General features: G+C 46.3%; 1 protein-coding gene across 1 annotated transcript in view; it reads left to right on the top strand.

Annotated features, from left to right (window-relative positions):
* Positions 1-19,374, top strand: part of PDS5B (PDS5 cohesin associated factor B) — a 225,703-nt gene that overhangs the window by 88,154 nt on the left and 118,175 nt on the right. The window contains exons 7-13 of the mRNA XM_069758991.1: positions 1,976-2,056; positions 2,957-3,097; positions 3,361-3,476; positions 6,990-7,084; positions 7,366-7,511; positions 10,738-10,889; positions 11,380-11,493. Coding sequence (XP_069615092.1) covers positions 1,976-2,056; positions 2,957-3,097; positions 3,361-3,476; positions 6,990-7,084; positions 7,366-7,511; positions 10,738-10,889; positions 11,380-11,493 — 845 coding nt within the window. The remainder of the gene's footprint in view (positions 1-1,975; positions 2,057-2,956; positions 3,098-3,360; positions 3,477-6,989; positions 7,085-7,365; positions 7,512-10,737; positions 10,890-11,379; positions 11,494-19,374) is intronic.

Raw genomic sequence — 19,374 nt, 5'->3', positions numbered from 1 at the left:
TCTCTGATATGGTCTAGCATATCAGAGAAGTGAGAAATGGGGTCCCCTGAGCCCCCCGATACCTCAGCCATCCCCAGACCCTCCTGCTCCATGCCGCTGTGTCATCTTTCTGGAAAAAGAAAGTGGACACGTGCAGTGTGCCTGCCGAGATCTGCTGGCCGGTAACCTGCATCAATAGAGAATTTTACTATTTTTTTTTAAATCACTTTGATAATAGACCCTATCACATTGATCAAATAAAAAAGTAAATCAAATCCCCCTTTGTCACCTTCTTAGTTATATAAAAACAAGACATGGCGTCTGCTTCGATTCCAGTCAATTTTGTGTTCAAAAAGTCAAACGGCGCTCCTTCCCTTCCGAGCCCTGCCGTGTGCCCAAACAGTAGATTTTCCCCACATATGGGGTATCGGCGTACTCAGGAAAAATTTCACATCAATTTTTGTGATCCATTTTCTCCTGTTACCTTTTGTGAAAAAAAAAAATGGGTCTAAAGTAAATTTTTTGTGAAAATAGTTTTAATGTTCATTTTTTCCTTCCACATTGCTTCAGTTCTCATGAAGCAACTGAAGGGTTAATCAACTTCTTGAATGTGATTTTTAGCTCCTTGAGGGGAGCAGCTTTTAGAATGGTGTCACATTTGAGTATTTTCTGTCATATGGACCCTTCAAAGTGACTTCCAATATGAGGTGGTCCCTAAAAAGATAATGGTTTTGTAAATTTTGTTGGAAAAAATCATTGATCAACCTTTTAACCCTTCTAACTTACTAACAAAGAAAAAAAAAATCACATTTCCAAAATTGTGCTGATGTAAAGTAGTCATGTGGGAAATGTTATTTATGAACTATTTTGTGCGACACCAATCTCTGATTTAAGGGCACAAAAATTAAGTTTGAAAATTGCAAAATGTACAAAATAATTGCCAAATTTCCATTCCCCCCCCCCCCCCCCCCCAATAAATAAACTTCAAGTAATATCGAGGAAATTTTACCATTATCATGAAGTACAATATGTCACGGAAAAACAGTCTTATCTCAGAATCACCGGGAACCGTTAAAGCATTCCAGAGTTACTACCACATAAATTGACAGTGTTTACTTTATCACATATCACTAATTTAACTAAACTGCTGATAGGAACATCCATGCTTAAGTGAGGAGACCAAGACAGTGCAAAAACTGATGGCAACATTTGTTTGCTGCTTTTTTGAACTTATTGCTTTCTCAGGGTGAAAACGCTGCAAAAGTGCTGAAAGAATTGACATACTGCAGGTTTCAAACTCAGTCAGGACAACAAAAAACGAACAATGTGCATGAGATTTCTGAGAGCTGGTAGCTTTTGCTGGTGTTGTTAAAAGCAGCTTTGATTTTGATAAATACAACGTGTGAACATAGCCTTAGGCTAGGTTCATATTACGTTAATAAGTTAACGCTAGCAGACTCCATTACCTGGCGAAATTGTCGCAATTAACGCCATTCAACGGCTCCGTTAGCGCACCCATTGACGGCAGTGTGCTAACGGATCTCTAGCGTATGCTTTTTTCGGCACACGCTAGCGATGTCCCGTTAGTTTCGGACGGACCGCGGACGCTGCTTGCAGCGTTCGCGGTCCGTCCCTCGCTAACGCAGATCGGGTATCTGCGCTAGCGGTTTGTGACATTGCGTTAGCGCAATACCAGTATCCAAAAAGATTTCGTCTGGCCGCACCCTACAATAGTACCGTCTCTATGGACAACAGGGCGCACGTCCTCACCAGGGACCTTTGTCTTCTTCTGACCGAAACGTTGCCGCAGAAGGCAGAATTAAATGTGAGCTGCTGTTTCACTTCCTGGTGTGGCGCTGTCCTCTTCTTCATTTATAATTGCGTTAGCGCAATCCGCTAGCATATGCGCTAAACGGATTGCCCTAACGCAATGTGAACATAGCCTTACACTCCCCTGTGAGACTAATATATATTTGTTTTGTTCTTAACCTTTCAGAATTTAAACAAGCAAGCCTATGACCTGGCCAAGGCTCTGCTGAAGAGGACTGCTCAAGCTATAGAACCGTACATTACTAATGTAAGACTTGTCGTAATGGCTTTGTTTTTATTTATTTATTTTTTTACTATATCCCTTTGGTGAGTGAGAGGAGTAATGAGTCCTCCCCCTAAGTGCAGTATCTGTTAGGCCGAGATCACACATGCGAGAAATACGGCCGAGTCTCCCATGTTAATACACGGCAGGTATTGCTATGCGGCCGCACGCTCCACTCCTGAGTGCCAGGTATTAACATGGAGACTCGGCTGTATTTCTCGCATGTGTGATCCCGGCCTTAGGGTTTATTCAGACATAATTTCTTTTCTCATACTAGTTCGGTCAGTATTTTTCACTGAAAGAACTTATACTTATTATCGTTCATGGCGCTGTTCATATGTCCATGTATTATTGTGGTCCGTACAAAATCAGGGAGACAGATCTGTTAGATTTAAGATTCCAGTTTGAGATCAAACTTGCCAAAGCAAGTCTATGGGTCCATGAAAAAAATTGGATAGCACTCGGATGCCCTCCATGTGCTGTCCGTTTTTCATGGACGATTTGATAGGAGAAGCTTGAGAAACCTCCATCAGTTAAATTTTTTTTTTTTTTTAAACCCAGGAAAAACTTACGACTGCTGATGAAACTCAAACCTTTTTTGTGTAGGAGGAAATTCCCTGACTTCTGAATTAGGCTGTTTTGTGTATATATGCATACACAGCCCCCTGTTAATCACTGCCCTTAGTGATGAGGTTGTACTCTCCTTGGAAATATGATGGACACAAACATTGTCTAATGTACGTGTTAGTTTTTATAAAAAAAAAAAAAACACTTAAAAATATACTTAACATTTTAGATGCCTTAAAGCAATAAAATGTCCGTACAGTAACAAAAAAAAGACGAATATGTTGTAATATATTGCTGTTTTTCTTGTTTACATTGCAGTTTTTTAACCAAGTCCTCATGCTTGGTAAAACTTCTATCAGCGACTTGTCAGAACATGTTTTTGACTTGATACTGGAGTTATATAATATTGACAGCCATTTGCTCTTATCTGTATTACCTCAGTTGGAGTTTAAGCTTAAGGTGAGTTTCTATCATGTTCAGATCAGTTTACCATGGGGGAAGCATTTGGGTTCATTATGATTATCCCGATTGGTGACTCTAAAATACCTATCCACATGTTGTTTCTATGCGACAAAGCCCGTGGACATGTCTGGTGCGGTTTCCAGACAAAACCACCATGTTTTTCTAATGCATCTTATCCCTTAGGTTTGGGTAAATAGAAATGTGAGGGGAGAGAAATTAGGGTTACTGACAACAAAGTTCATCACATTTGTTTGACACAGAGCAATGATAATGAAGAGCGACTGCAAGTGGTGAAACTTCTTGCAAAAATGTTTGGAGCTAAGGATTCTGAACTGGCAGCTCAGAATAAACCCCTTTGGCAGTGTTACCTGGGCAGGTAAGTGTAATTTTATTTAACTACTTCTGGATACCCCATAGACAATAAATGTCCAGGCAGCCTACACTTTACTTTGAGCTAGCATTCTTCAATGTCAGTGCAGTGTAAGCAGCTTGTACAAGATTATGCAGCTGTGGAGGCAGAGAGTCATCTGTCAGACACAGCCAGACTCTCCACAGAAAAGATAAACATGGTTTATTACCGTGTTTACCTTCTTTAGGAAGATCATATACACCACTCCAATATGGGTTTGGGTTGGTGAGGTGCCTGAGTAGGGTTCCAATCCATGTGTGTAGTAGTGTTAAACCATGTTTAGTCATTGCTCTGAGTATACAGAGCGGCCGCTGTAATTATGACCCTGGCCCTGACTAACAATGGCTCTACATTGCGGCTGGCTGTCAGTCAGGGTCGGTGGTGCGGTTACAGCAACTGCTCTGTATTATCAAGAGCCGTGACTGAACTGGTGCTGCCCCCGTCCCATGACTGAATGCTGGTGGGAAGAAAAAAGTTAATTTCTCCATGCCGCATTTGGCTACGTGCTGGCGCCGGACATCTTAACACCGCTGTTAACCTGCACATTAACACCATATCTGCAGGTTAACAGCGTTATTCCTGGTGACAGGTTCTCGTTAAGACGCCATGTGTTAGGAAAGTGAATGAAAAGGAAATAAAAAGCAAGAATAAAGTAGAAAAAAAAAATCATAATTCTGCCTGTCCCAATAGCCGCTTTCAGCACCCCCAAAATGAAAAATGGCTACATATTTCTTATTTATTTTTCCCACAATATCAGAAAAAGATAACCTTTTTTTTTATTTAAAATTTTGTTTTATTTACATTTTGATGTATCAACATTTTCTTAAGAGGAGAGGAAAGATAGATGGAAGTATAGGGTAGGAAAAATGGGTGGGGAGTGGAGATGGACGAACGCGTATGGTAAAGTTTGAGATCTGTATCGGATACCTACTGTCCATGCATGGACCGCGAACAAGGACTTCTTCCTGAAGTTCCTGTTACTGTTCGCATTCGGAAGCCCAAACAAAGCTTGTTGAAAGGCTGCAGTGCAGCCAATCAACAAAGCTGTTTCTGTGTGGGCACTTCCGGCCCTATTGCAGCCCTGATAAGTATTGGCATGACTGTGATTGGCCAGCTAACCATGTAAAAAAGGGAAAAAAAATATAGACGTGGGGTTCCCTCTATTTTTGATAACAAGTGCAGGTAAAGCAGACAGCTGCAGCTGTCTGATTGTTTTGGCTGGTTATGAAAAATAGAGGGGCCACAATGCCATTTTTTAAAATAATTTAAATATAACGGTGGTGTTTACTCGATTTTAGATATTCAAGCTAAAGCAGACATCTGAGGGGTGGTATTCTCAAGCTGGGAAGCCCCATGGATATTGGCCCTCCCCAGCCTAAAAATAGCAGCCCTCAGCCACCCCAGAGAAGGTGCATCCATTAGATGTGCCAGTTCTTGTGCTTTGCCCAGCTCTTCCCGCTTGCTTTGGTGCTGTGGCAAGCGGGGTAATATTTTGGGGTTGATGTCAGCTGTATTTTGTGTAAAATCCGCTGACATCAAGCCCAGTGGTTAGTAATGGAGCTGCGTCAATCAGACACCCCATTAGTCACACCGTAAGTGAAAAAAGGAGAAAAAAAATATCTTTGTTTGAAAAAAGCAAAACAAAAACCTCCCCAACAATTTCCATCTTTCTCCCGTGTATTTAAAAAAGAAAAAATACACACCAGTCCGTTGTAGACCAAAGAGAACGCACCTCCATAGACTGGAGCAGCAGCTACTGCCAGATCTCGCACTGTGCTCTGTGAGACCAGGCTGCTGCGAACTGAGATGATATCATTAAGGTTACCACAGTTCACAGGTGCCGTTTCGTGCTGGTGTCAGACTAATGAGCGAATGCGAGGCCACGTCATGTTAACCTCATGTTAATGCTGCCTCGTTATTAACCTCTTCTCTGAAGACAAGCCTGGTCCCGGGTAACTCCGAGATCATCAGCTGTTACCTGTTGTCTGGTGAGCCGACTGATCTATGAGATATGATCAATGTCAGACAGGAGGAGAGACGGCAGCTCTCTGTGATCGAGAAGGACGTAGTGTCTGCGTTCTCCATCACAGGAAGCTGCCTCCGGACTATAAGACGCAAACTCTTGTTTAAAAATGCGTCTTATAGTCAGAAAAATATATTAAAGGGAACCTGTCACCCCGTTTTTTGAGATTGAGCTATAAATACTGTTAAATAGGGCCTGCGCTGTGTGTTCCTATAGTGTATGTAGTGTACCCCGATTCCCCACCTATGCTGAGATATAACTTACCAAAGTCGCCGTTTTCGCCTGTCAATCAGGCTGGTCAGGTCGGGAGGGCGTGGTGACATCGCTGGTTCTTCCTCAGCTTTACGTTGGTGGCGTAGTGGTGAACAAGCAGCGCGCGATCTGCGCTGTAATCCCTTGCATCGGTGGGGGCGGCCATCTTCCTGGGGCCGCGCGTGCGCAGATCGAGTGCTCTGCTGCACGGGGCTTCAGGAAAATGGCCGCGGGATGCCGCGCGTGCGCATTAGAGATTGCGGCGGCCATTTTCCCAAAGCCGAGTTTGCATCTCGGCTTTGGGAAAATGGCCGCCGCGATCTCTAATGCGCACGCGCGGCATCCCGCGGCCATTTTCCTGAAGCCCCGTGCAGCAGAGCACTCGATCTGCGCACGCGCGGCCCCAGGAAGATGGCCGCCCCCACCGATGCAAGGGATTACAGCGCAGATCGCGCGCGGTGTCTTCACCACTACGCCACTACGCCACCAACGTAAAGCTGAGGAAGAACCAGCGATGTCACCACGCCCTCCCGACCTGACCAGCCTGATTGACAGGCGAAAACGGCGACTTTGGTAAGTTATATCTCAGCATAGGTGGGGAATCGGGGTACACTACATACACTATAGGAACACACAGCGCAGGCCCTATTTAACAGTATTTATAGCTCAATCTCAAAAAAACGGGGTGACAGGTTCCCTTTAAGTATGCAGGCACGTACCTACCAGAGGGAGGGCAAAAGAACAGGCTTTCTGCCTCCGTCTGGTGGGTGGAAGCATACGGCAATGTTACAGGAAAGACTCCCGTAGTATTGTGTAGGAAAAGGGCAGAGATACACTGTGCTCTTAACCAGCATTATTTTTTTCATTTCACGTAGCCTTGTGAGATAAGCAAGCCGTTTTTACTTCAAAAAATGTAAAGAAGACATCCTTAGTACTTCAGTTTGCCATACTTCATCCGATTTTTAACTGATACATTGATAAAAGCCGATGTATTAATGTTCAGGCAGCTCATTCGGTGGTAAGAAATGTATGACGCAGGAGAAAAATGGTCCATATTTCATATTTGTAAAAATAAAAATGATGTGAGTACAGCCTGCTTTGTGCACTCTCCTCCAGTGTGATGTATGTATACGTCACATGTTGGAAGAGGTTAATAATAATCATCTAGTGAGAACTGAGAGGGTTTTTTTTATTGTTGTTGCCAGGTTTAACGATATACATGTACCCATTCGCTTGGAATGTGTGAAGTTTGCCAGCCACTGCTTAATGAACCATCCAGATTTAGCCAAGGACTTAACAGGTACTGAAATCATTTTTGGGGGTGGTTTTTCTTTTTTGTTAAGGAAATTTCAGTGACTATCCCACTCACCTGATTGAGTTTTGCAGACATCCTTGCCCCTGCTAAGGGAATAACCTCATTTATATGCATTAATTGGGGTTTTGAGATGCAGAATTTTTTTTTCTACGATTGTGCTGTGTGAACATGCTGTGTTTGAGCTCAGTAGTACGTGATGCTAATTTTAACATGCCCCAGATACGTTGGGTCAAATAATGTTATGATACAGGGTTTTTATTTTTCAGAATACCTAAAAGTGAGGTCCCATGACCCTGAGGAAGCCATTAGACACGATGTTATTGTGTCTATAGTTACTGCTGCAAAGAAAGATCTTCTTCTTGTTAATGACCACCTTCTTAATTTTGTCCGGGAAAGAACTCTTGATAAGCGGGTAAGCTGAAACCTTATAGGATGAGTATACATGCCCCATTTAAACATACCTTTATTTACATAAGACCTAAAGCAGTTGTCCCACAAGCAAAGTACATTATAACCAATAGTTATTGAAATAATAAGCTGCCCAACTGAATGTGTTTTATTGTGCCCCCCTGCTATGTACTGTTGTTCGCTGTGTATGACCATGTAGAGCTTCTCCAGCTCATGGTTGGCACATACAGCAGCTTCCAGGCCAGAAAGGAAGCATAAGTCACTTATGATAAGTGAGTATACATACCAAACAGCAGAGGCTTGCAGCTACAACCTTTCTCAGGAAACACATTTCCCTGCTTGTTTTATCACAGGAGCGAGTTTTTCTGCCGAGTCACCTGAGCTCATCATAAATCAAGTCAGTGACATAAAGTGTGGTGGCCACTGGCGCTCCTGCATTACTGACTTGATTTATGATGAGCTCACAGCAGAAACTCGCTCCTGTGATAAATTTATTTGCTTGTTTTGTCACAGGAATGAGTGTTTTTGCTGTGAGATCATCATAAATCAAGTCAGGGATGCAGGAGCTCCAGTGGCCACCAAGCTGATGTCACTGACTTGATTTATCATGAGTTCAGGTGACTCAGTAGAAACACTCGCTCCTGTGATTATACGAGTAGGGAAATATTTTACTAAAGAAAGCATCTGCTGCGAGTCCTTGCTATTTTGTGTGTATATTCACTTTTCTTAAGTGATTTATGCTTCCTTCCCTAGGGAGTAGCTGTGGCATGTGCTGACTTCGGACTGGAGCAGCGCTCTATAGTCGGATATAGCCATTTTACCATTATTAGATAGCAGGGGCACATCTACAAGAGTATCTCATCACTGAAATGTTTTTTTAACACATGCAGTTGTGGAACTTATTATTTTTCCAAGGTCTATTAATTAAAATGTACTTCATCTGTGAGACAACTCATTTTAAATAAATTAAAATGTGTAGTTTAATGAATTATCTACTACTGGTATTTACTTACCGTATATACTCGAGTATAAGCCGACCAGAGTATAAGCCGAGACCCCTAATTTTGCCACAAAAAAATGGGAAAACGTAATGACTCGAGTATAAGCATAGGGTGGTAAATGTCAAAAATAAAAAGATACCAATAAAAGTAAAATTGAGACATCAGTAGGTTAAGTGTTTTTGAATATCCATATTGAATCAAGAGCCCCATATAATGCTCCATACAGTTCATGATGGGCCCCGTAAGATGCTTCATACAAAATACGCCCTATTTAATGCTCCATACAGTTTATGATGGGCCCCATAAGATGCTCCATAGACACATTTGCCCCATATAATGCTCCACAAATGCTGATTATAGCCCCCACAAGATGCTCCATAGAGATATTTGCCCCATGTAATGCTGCACAAATGCTGATTATGGCCCCATAACATGCTCCATAGAGATATTTGCCCCATATAATGCTGCATAAATGCTGATTATGGCCCCATAACATGCTCCATAGAGATATTTGCCCCATATAATGCTGCATAAATGCTGATTATGGCCCCATAACATGCTCCATAGAGATATTTGCCCCATGTAATGCTGCACAAATGCTGATTATGGCCCCATAAAATGCTTCATAGGGATATTTGCCCCATATGCTGTTGCTGCGATTAAAAATAAAAAGTCACATACTCACCTCTCATCGCTCAGGCCCCCGCCACTTGCTATATTCACTTGTTCCCCGTTCCACCGCTGGGCGCTGCTGTGTCTTCCCCGTCCTCTGCACTGACTGTTAAGGCAGAGGGCGGCGCACACTAATCGCGTCATCGCGCCCTCTGACCTGAGCGCCGATGGTGGAACGTGGGACAGTTGACTATGCCCCCGTTATACACACACACACACACACACACACACACACACACACACACACACACACACACACACACACACATATATATATCTATATATATATATATATATATATATATATATATATATATATATATATATATATATGTGCTTCGGCCTGTGCTTACCAAAAATGGATGCTTTCTTTCCAGCAAATGTACAGACTATTCTTGTGTATGATTACATGTGTATTGGCTTGTAGGTGGATGTTTCCCTCTGATATGGGGTTATTGTTTGTGTTCTTATATGTGGCCTTTTGGATCTTTTTTACATTTCTTAATAAGTGTTATATTTTAATTAGTAATTTTTGGTTTGGTGAGCCCCGTTATACTCACCTGCTCCTGGTGCGGTCCCTGCAGGTCCCTGGTTTTCTGGGCTCTGACAGCTTCTTCCTGTGTTGAGCGGTCACATGGTACCGCTCATTACAGTAATGAACATGCGGCTCCACCCCTATGGGAGTGGAGTCGTTTCCATATTCATTACTGTAATGAGCGATACCATGTGACCGCTCATTACAGGAAGAAGCTGCCGGCGCCCGGAGAACCAGGGACGTGTAGGGACTGCTCCAGGAGCAGGTGAGTATGATTAGACAGCTGCCGCACCCCCTCCCCTGCCGACCCTTGGGAATGACACGAGTATATTCTCGGCTTATACTCTAGTATATACGGTATTTCTATTCATAGTACTTAACGTATTAGACAAACTCTCATGTAAATGTAATAGTGCTAATGGGGAAAAATTCTGAACACATTTGCTATTTTTTTTTTACAGTCCTGGCTCTTTATGCTATTTTTTTTTTCTTTTTTAGTTTCATTTTCTTTAAAAACTCTATTTAAAAATAATAATCTTTCATTTTTCACACTGGGCTCCAAGCCAAATTTTACATTTTTACTTCCTCTTCTTCACAATTTAGACTGATTCAGATCCTATTTATATAGAAGTGATATGTGAGCATGCTCTGATTTGGGCAAAGGTCATTGTGAAGGCGGAGAGGAGGCTAGCTGTGCCTTATTTGCTGTTTATGGTGGTTTCTGTGCAATCCACTGTATATAGAGGTGCTGCCGTTCATTATAATCCTCTTTTGTGATAATGAGTTTGCTGACATCTCTTCTGTGCTTCAGTCAAGTGTTTGTCCTTGTGGCCAGTGTGAGAATTTGCAAGATTTGTGGTTTATTTATCTTTTAATTGCTCTTTTTCGCCTTTGACAAGTTTAACCAAAAGTAAAAAATGTAACACTAATGACAAACGCATGTGAGAGGTCTTTAGTTCTCTAGCTTTAGATAGATAGCTGGCGCTAAATTAAGTCCCACTGATTTTTCTTTCATTGATCAGTGGAGAGTAAGAAAAGAAGCCATGATGGGCCTGGCTCAGATCTATAAGAAGTATGCTTTGCAAGCAGAAGCCGGAAAAGAGGCCGCAAAACAAATCTCTTGGATTAAAGATAAACTTCTTCATATCTATTACCAGAACAGCATAGACGATCGGTAAGTAGGTGAGCCAGGATGTTTCTTGTTAGGGTACAATGACCCCGTATTGGATTACTTGTAACTCTGTTACATTCATGTAAGATTTCTTTCCATATTGTAAATTAGATGGCACTGAACAGACTGAAATTGTCCGGCGCTATCAGTGTAAGCTGTGACCGTTCACATACTGAACAGGACATGTAGGAATATGGTAGAGAGTCAGACGGGAGATGAAAATGTACTTATCTGGACACGTGTGACCTGGGGAAGACCTAAATACCCTTCTACCCAGTCACCAGTATTAATTTGCAGATGGTACGCAAAGGGGGGGGACCCTGTGACAGTCTTTACATTGAGACACTAAATCGTTCCTTCACTACATTCTAATGAGACGCTTTGGCATTTTGGGTGTCCCTAGATAATGTTCCCTAAATTTTGTTCTTATGCATAAATGTTATGTCTTTGATGCTAAATCACTAAAAACAGAAATGTTTTTGCTGTGTTTCAGGTTGCTAGTTGAACGCATTTTTGCACAGTACATGGTTCCTCACAACTTGGAAACTACAGAGAGAATGAAATGCTTGTATTACCTGTACGCAACATTGGACTTAAATGCTGTTAAGTAGGTATCTGATCGCTTGGGCATCCTTCATAATGAATAAATATATATTTTAACCCCTTCCTGACATATGATGTACTATTACATCATATAACGTATCCTAGACTTTGATCCAAGCTCAGAAACTGAGCTTGAATCAATGAAAGCAGATAATGCCTGTGACACACGGTCGAGCTTGCCCACGGCTGTTAACTTAAGTACGGCTGTCCGTCACGGACAGAATTTAAAGGGGTATTCTCACCTTTCAACTTTACCCCCTAGCTGTAGGATAGGCGATTAATTATGATGCGTTTTCTCATATAGCACCTTACAGACATAATCTTCACTGTCCCCATTGGGGCTCACCATATAATTCCCTCCCAGTATGTCTTTGGCGTATAGGAGGAAACCGAAGAACATAAAAAAACTCCTTGCAGATGTTGTTCTTGGTGGGATTTGTACTTAGGACCACAGTGCTACAAAGCAACAAGGCTAACCACTGAGCCACCGTGCTGTGATAACTTCCCAATTGCTGCAGGTCTGACCATTAAGGTGCTCATTGATCCCAAGAACTGTAGGTCTGAAGAGCTCTGTGTGGCTGGAGCGGTGGTCAGTCATGCGCACTGCCACTTCTTATATTCTTATGTTAGTGCCAAAGACCAGCCAAACACAAAGCTCGGCTAACTCCAGCAGTCCCATTAAGAATCAATAGAGCGATGGTGCACATGATCGACCATTTCTCTATCCACACGTCTCAGGATTTTTGGGTGGTCCCATTGGTCGGATCCCCAGCGATCGGGAAGTTATCCCCACTTCTTTTACCACGGATAGGGAATAACTTCCAAACTTGGGAATAACCCTGCTGTTCTGTTCATATTGGCTATACACTACAGACATATTAAAGTCTGTTCATTTTGACATTTAGCTACTCCAAGCATATTATTTATCAGTTGCATTATTTAACTGTATGTGAACATGGTTGGTCAAAGACAAATGAAAAGTTTAAATCAAACCTCAGTTTTCTAAAATAAGTAAAGCATAAGGTTGTACAGTTTCACTTCTTATAGCAAGAAGTTCTGACATTCTTACATTCTGTACAGAAATAACTCCCATGTGCTCTACATAAATATTTACTACAACTAGAACATTTGTTTTAGATTTGTTTTATCACAGAAGATGGACAAATGCTGCATCTTTTCCCTTTAGTCTTTTTCCAGGGATGGTGGAGGCCGTGGGTTCGTGGCGTTGTGCATGCTGCTGGATACGGCTTACTACTGCTGCTGCACCTTCACTTCAGGGTTTTACATTTCTTCCTAAAATAGATGGCATAGCAAGAGACTTGCTAATTCTTCCAGAAAGTCTTCATTTATGCAGTTTATTGCCATTCCAACTGGGATTTATTTCACGCCATAAAACAAATGCATTGTAGGAAGATACATCAACAATGTTATAAAATAAAACCATTGGCCACTGATTGGTTTTGCGTCTGCTTGTGTACGTAGCCATTAGTTTATCCAATGCATCAACTGCCCCTTTGGTAGAATTATAATCTAATATCTGCCGCTTTTTGTCATCCTGACTACTTACTGCATTGTCATGGTGCCTCGTGCTCATCAGAATGACCGGTTTATTTTATTTGGGAACGTAAGAAACCACTGCTGTATCTCCAGTAAAGTAATCATTGAACTATATTATTATTATTTATTATTATAGCGCCATTTATTCCATGGCGCTTTACATGTGAGGTGGGGTATGCATAATAAAAACAAGTACAATAATCTTAACCCCTTAGTGACGGAGCCAAATTTTTGAAATCTGACCAGTGTCACTTTATGTGGTAATAACTCTGCAATGCTTCAACAAATCCCAGTGATTTTGAGATTGTTCTTTCATGACACATTATACTTTATGATAATGGTAAATTTAGGTCAATATGTTTTGTGTTTATTTATAAAAAATATCAAAAATTTGAGAAAAATGTTATAAAATTAGCAATTTTCAAAATTTGAATGATTATCCCTTTAATCCAGATGGTCATACCACAGCAATCCATTAATAAATAACATTTACCACATGTTTGCTTTACATCGGCATCATTTGTAAAATGTTATTTTATTTTTTTAGCATTTTAGGAGGTTTAAAAATGTAGCAGCAATTTTTCATTTTTTCAAGGAAATTTACTAAATGTATTTTTTTAGGGACTTATCCATGTTTGAAGTGACTTTAGGGGTCTCATATATTGGGAAACCCCCAAACGTGATACCATTTTAAAAACAGCCCCCTCTGACACATCAAAAACTGCTGTCAGGTAGTTTATTAACCCTTCAGGTGCTTTACAGGAATTAATGCAAAGTGGTATGACAGAAATGAAAATGTGTATTTCTTTATCGCCTCTCATTGGGGGACACAGGAACCATGGGTGTATGCTGCTGCCACTAGGAGGCTGACACTATGCAAATAAAAAAATTAGCTCCTCCTCTGCAGTGTACACCCCACCGACTGGCATTAAACTCTCCAGTTTAGCTTAGTGTCAGTAGGAGGTGGACACGGGTCTTTCATTAGACCCTTATCTACCTCAATGTGCGTCGTTTCTTTTCAGGTTTTCTTCCAGAGGGATACAGGGTGAGCAGTCACGCCTGTAGTCCCACAATACGGACTATGAGTACGGCGTGTACTGCCACCCCGTATCCTCATAGATCCCTCTCCAGGACCAAGATCCTAGCACAGAAGCGTGCTCAGAAGTCCGGTCCTGGCTCCGTCCCCCACCCACTCGCCTACCAGAGCCTGTCGGTCGGAGGAGACGAGGACGTCCATCACAGCTCCGTGGACGTCTCATTCCCCTCAGGTTAGTAACGGCGTGGGATGTTTAGGTGAGTATTTCCCCCTGGCGGGCTCTCCATTCCCCCGGGATCTTTTCTCCAGATGTCCCCCGGTCCTCCCTCATGGCGTTTGTTTTGGGGGGATCCCAGGGACAGCCACGGGGGCTGTGGCTCATTTTCCTCCGGGGCTCTCCTTCATTGGCGGCCGCACAGCCACGGTGTCTCCCTTGTGGAGTCTCGGCCTGGCGGGCTGCCGCGCCGCTCCCCCTTGCGGTCTCGCTTCTCGGCGGCCGCGGTGTGTCCTGTGTCTGCACGGCGTCCTTGGCAGGGTGCCGTGCCGCTTGCTTTCTGCGGCGCTCCGACGCCGCCACTCTCCAGCGGCGCTCCGGCGCCGCTATTCTCAGGCGGCGCTCCGGCGCCGCGATCCTCTGGCGACGCTCCGGCGCCGCGATTTTCCGGCGGCGCCGGCCTCTAGTTTGGGTCCCGGCTTCTGCCGGGGCCTGCCTCTGGCGCCGCGGCCCCGCCGGTTCCGTTCGGGCAGCCTTGGCGGACTGCCGCTCTTCTCGGACTCTGCGGCGCGCTGCTCCGGCGCCGCGGTTCCCTTCTCCGGCGGCGCCGGTCTCTAATTTAGGTCCCGGCTTACGCCGGGGCCTACTTCCGGTTTCTCGGCTCCTCACTTCCGGTTCTGCGGGCGGGCTTCTTTCCCGCCCGACATACTGCGCCCTGCCCACCGGCGCCTCTGCGTCTGGCTCCACCCCCTTCCTCGTGGGTCCCTCGGCCGGTGTGCACCGCTTCTCACAGCAGCAGCACTCGCATCTTCTGTGGCTCAGCATCGCAGAATCAGCACCTCAGGGAAGTTCTCCGCCGAGGACAAGTGGGACATCTTCCAGGACCGGGTCCGTGAGTAGCTGCACTGCAGACTGACACCCCCCTCTGCCCACTGTCCCCTAACCCACTGGCATCTTCAGGGTCCCTAAAAATGTCTACCTCTAAAGGGGGCCGCTCTCGTCCCCCTACCTCTTCATCTTCTGCCTTAGTCACGTACTTTGCATGTTCGTCCTGTAACAGCAAACTTCCCTCAGGTCAGTCCTCCCCGCTGTGTCAGTCCTGCAGCAACCCGATTGTTCCCACCGCCCAGGATCCCCCGGCTGTTCCGCCCGAGAGTGATCCCCCCATCCCAGGCTGGGCCGCTTCTCTGTCACAATCGGTGGCCGATTTAACACGGGTGTCTCAAACCCTGGTGTCCGCGCTGGATCGGTTACCCCTGCAGACCCCTGCAGTGGCCAGCGGGTTGCAGGAACCGCCGCCCGAGCCCTCCTTGATTAGCCACAAAAGGTCCAGACAGCAACGTCGGTCTGAGTCCTCTTCGCGTTCCATCTCGCCGCACGGCCCTCCCCCGCGGTTGGTGTCGCACCGTTCCTCCTCCCCTGAGTCAGGCGAGGCTTTATCTGATGCGCCCTCAGAGGAGATGTCGGAGTTGGATCCTAGCCAAATCGCCACCATGAGTGAGTCGGTCCAGAACCTCATTCGGGCTATAAACCAAACCTGCGGCATTAAGGATCCCTCTACGGAACCCGCAGATCAGGCGGTTTCGTTTAGACGGGCCAAACCACCTTCAAGATTTTTTGCCCCTCATCCTGAATTCGAGGAAATCCTGACCAGAGAGAGAGAGAATCCGACCAGACGTTTTCAGAGGGGAAAACGCCTGGGGGTGTTATATCCTTTTTCACCAGATCTTACCGCCAATTGGACGGTCTCTCCCTCGGTGGATCCACCTGTGTCCAGGCTGTCCACCAACACGGTGCTCCCACTGTCCGGCGGAGCGTCTCTGAAGGACTCTAACGACAGAGTTATAGAATCCTTCGCAAAATCTGCCTTCGAAGCGGCTTCAGCAGCGCTATGCCCGGCCTTTGCTTCCACTTGGGCCTCAAAATCCATCTCAAAATGGGCCAAGGATCTGCGGCGAGGTATCCTGGACGGGGCTCCTCCCGCGCAATTAGCGGAACTTGCCAACCAGATTTCCCACGCTGGTGAATACCTGGTTTCCGCCTCCCTGGATGTCGCGTCTTGTGCGGCTCAGGCTTCCAGCAATGCCGTTGCCATCCGCCGGACCGTTTGGCTCAAGGCCTGGCAGGCGGACTTGTCCTCCAAAAAGTCCCTCACTAGTCTGCCCTTCCAGGGCTCTCGTCTCTTTGGTTCCCAGCTGGACCAGATCATTAAGGACGCCACTGGGGGCACAAGTTCCCTTCTCCCCCAGGCTAAACCTCGTCGCCCTCCTCCTAGACGGCAGTTTCGCTCGTTCCGGCCTTTTCGTCGCTTCGCTGCGTCAAACTCCTTTTCCCAGCAGCAACAGAGGCCACAGGCACGTCAAGAGAAGAAGGCGGTGTCCTTCAGGCCCACTCCGTCCTGGCGTCCTCGCTATTCCCAGGGTAGATCGTCCAGGCCCAGGACTGGAAGATCCACTTCCGCATGACTCTCGGCAAGACTCCAGCCCAACTCCCAGGTTGGGGGGCCGTCTTCTCCGTTTCAGGGACGTCTGGATTTCCGCAGTAGAGGATGCATGGGTCAGGGAAGTTGTGTCTTCGGGATACAAAATAGAGTTCGCCTCCCGACCCAGAGATCGTTTCTTCCAATCTCGTCCTCCAAAAGATCCCGCTTTGGTTCCGGGCTTCTTCGCAGCCATCGCTTCTCTGCTCAAATCCGGGGTAATCGTTCCCGTCCCAGAAAAGGAACGGTACACGGGTTTCTACTCGAACCTCTTTGTGGTACCGAAAAAAGACGGCAAGGTTCGTCCCATTCTGGACCTCAAATTGTTGAACAGGAGGGTTCGCCTGAGACACTTCAGGATGGAATCCCTTCGTTCAGTAATTGCTTCCATGGAGGCTCAGGAATTTCTATGCTCTATAGATATCCAGGACGCCTACCTACATGTTCCAATATTTCCCGGACATCACCGTTTCCTGCGCTTCGCAGTGCAACAAGATCATTTTCAGTTCGTCGCCCTGCCGTTCGGTCTCGCAACCGCGCCAAGGGTGTTCACGAAAATCATGGCGGCGCTGATGGCCATTTTGAGAGTCAGAGGCTTGGTTCTGTTTCCATACCTCGACGACATCCTCATCAAGGCTCCGTCCTTTGCTCAGGCCCACGAAAGCTTGTCCATTGTTCTCGACACCTTATCCCGTTTCGGATGGCTGGTCAACCGGAAGAAGTCCTGCCTTATTCCTTCTCAGCGCATCATCTTTCTGGGCATGCTCTTCGACACTCGTCAGTCCAGAGTCTTCCTTCCCAAGGACAAGAGATCCACCCTTTGTCGGGACATTCTCTTGCTCCAGGGTCCTCGGCCTCCCTCCCTCCGATCGGCCATGAAGGTTCTGGGGAGGATGGTAGCTACCTTGGAAGCGATTCCCTTCGCCCAATTCCATTCTCGACCCCTTCAGCAAGCCATTCTGTCTCAGTGGGACAGGTCGGTCTTCTCCCTGGATCGGCCGATCAGACTCTCCTTTCGGGTCAAGCGGTCTCTCAACTGGTGGCTGACGTCTCCTCTCATCTCCCAGGGCAGGTCCTTCCTTCCGGTTCACTGGCAGGTGGTGACAACGGATGCCAGCCTGATCGGCTGGGGTGCGGTTTTTCGCCACCTGACGGTTCAGGGCCGTTGGTCGCTACAGGAGTCCGCGCTGCCGATCAACGTCCTCGAAATTCGGGCCATCTTTCTGTCCCTCCGCCATTGGGAAAGGATTCTCAGGGGCCTTCCAGTCCGGATCCAGACGGACAATGCCACGGCTGTGGCATATGTCAACCATCAGGGGGGGACTCGGAGCTCCTTGGCCCTTGCCGAGGTGTCCAAGATCCTCCTTTGGGCAGAGGCAACGGTTCCGGTGATATCCGCGGTGCATATCCCCGGCGTAGAAAACTGGGCCGCCGACTTCCTCAGCCGCGAGGGTCTCGCGGCGGGGGAATGGTCCCTGCATCCGGAGGTCTTCCATCAGATTTGTCTTCGATGGGGAACTCCGGATGTGGATCTCACGGCGTCTCGGATCAACAGGAAGGTTCCACAATTCGTCTCCAGGTCACGCGATCCTCTCGCAGTGGGCGTCGATGCTCTGGCCATTCCTTGGTCACAGTTCGAGATGCCCTATCTGTTCCCACCCCTTCCATTACTTCCCAAACTGTTGAAGAAGATCAAAGCGGAAGGGGTGCCGGTCATCCTGATCGCCCCGGATTGGCCCAGGAGAGCTTGGTTCGCGGAGCTCGTCAACCTTCTCGCGGACGCTCCCTGGCGCCTTCCAGACAGGCCCGATCTGCTGTCCCAGGGTCCTATCTGCCACCCGAATTCTCGGTCGCTCAGTTTAACGGCGTGGCTGTTGAGACCGCGGTTCTAAGAGCGTCCGGCCTTTCGGACCGGGTCATTCACACTATGATTCAGGCTCGGAAGCCTTCGTCTTCCAGGATCTACTACCGCACCTGGAAGGCCTACTTCCGTTGGTGCGAGTCCAACCGCGTGCCGCCTATGGTTTTTTCCCTGCCTTCTCTTTTGGCCTTCCTTCAGGCAGGACTGGATTCGGGCCTGGCTCTTAGTTCCCTGAAGGGTCAGGTCTCTGCGCTTTCCATCCTCTTTCAGAAGACCTTGGCCTCTCGGCCACAGGTTAAGACCTTCTTTCAGGGGGTAGCCCACGCCGTCCCGCCGTACAGGGCCCCTGTGGAGGCATGGGACCTAAACCTGGTACTGGACGTTCTGAAGGTTTCTCCCTTTGAACCTCTTAGGGAGATTCCTCTATCAGTTTTATCTTGGAAGGTGGCCTTTCTTGTGGCCATCACGTCCATTCGCCGCGTTTCCGAGCTGGCGGCACTGTCTTGCCGCCCTCCGTTTTTGGTCATTCACCAGGACAAGGTGGTCTTCCGACCTCCACCTTCTTTTCTTCCTAAGGTGGTTTCCACCTTCCACCTCAACGAGGACATCGTTCTACCTTCCTTTTGTCCAGCTCCGACTCATCCTCTGGAGCGATCGTTGAACAAGCTGGACCTAGTCAGGGCAGTGAGGATTTATCTGGATAGAACATCCTCTTTCCGGAAGACGGATTCATTTTTC

This window comes from Ranitomeya imitator, chromosome 3 (genome assembly GCF_032444005.1).
Source record: "Ranitomeya imitator isolate aRanImi1 chromosome 3, aRanImi1.pri, whole genome shotgun sequence".
In the NCBI taxonomy this organism is placed as follows: Eukaryota; Metazoa; Chordata; class Amphibia; order Anura; family Dendrobatidae; genus Ranitomeya; species Ranitomeya imitator.
This window is presented reverse-complemented; position numbering and strand designations above follow the sequence as displayed.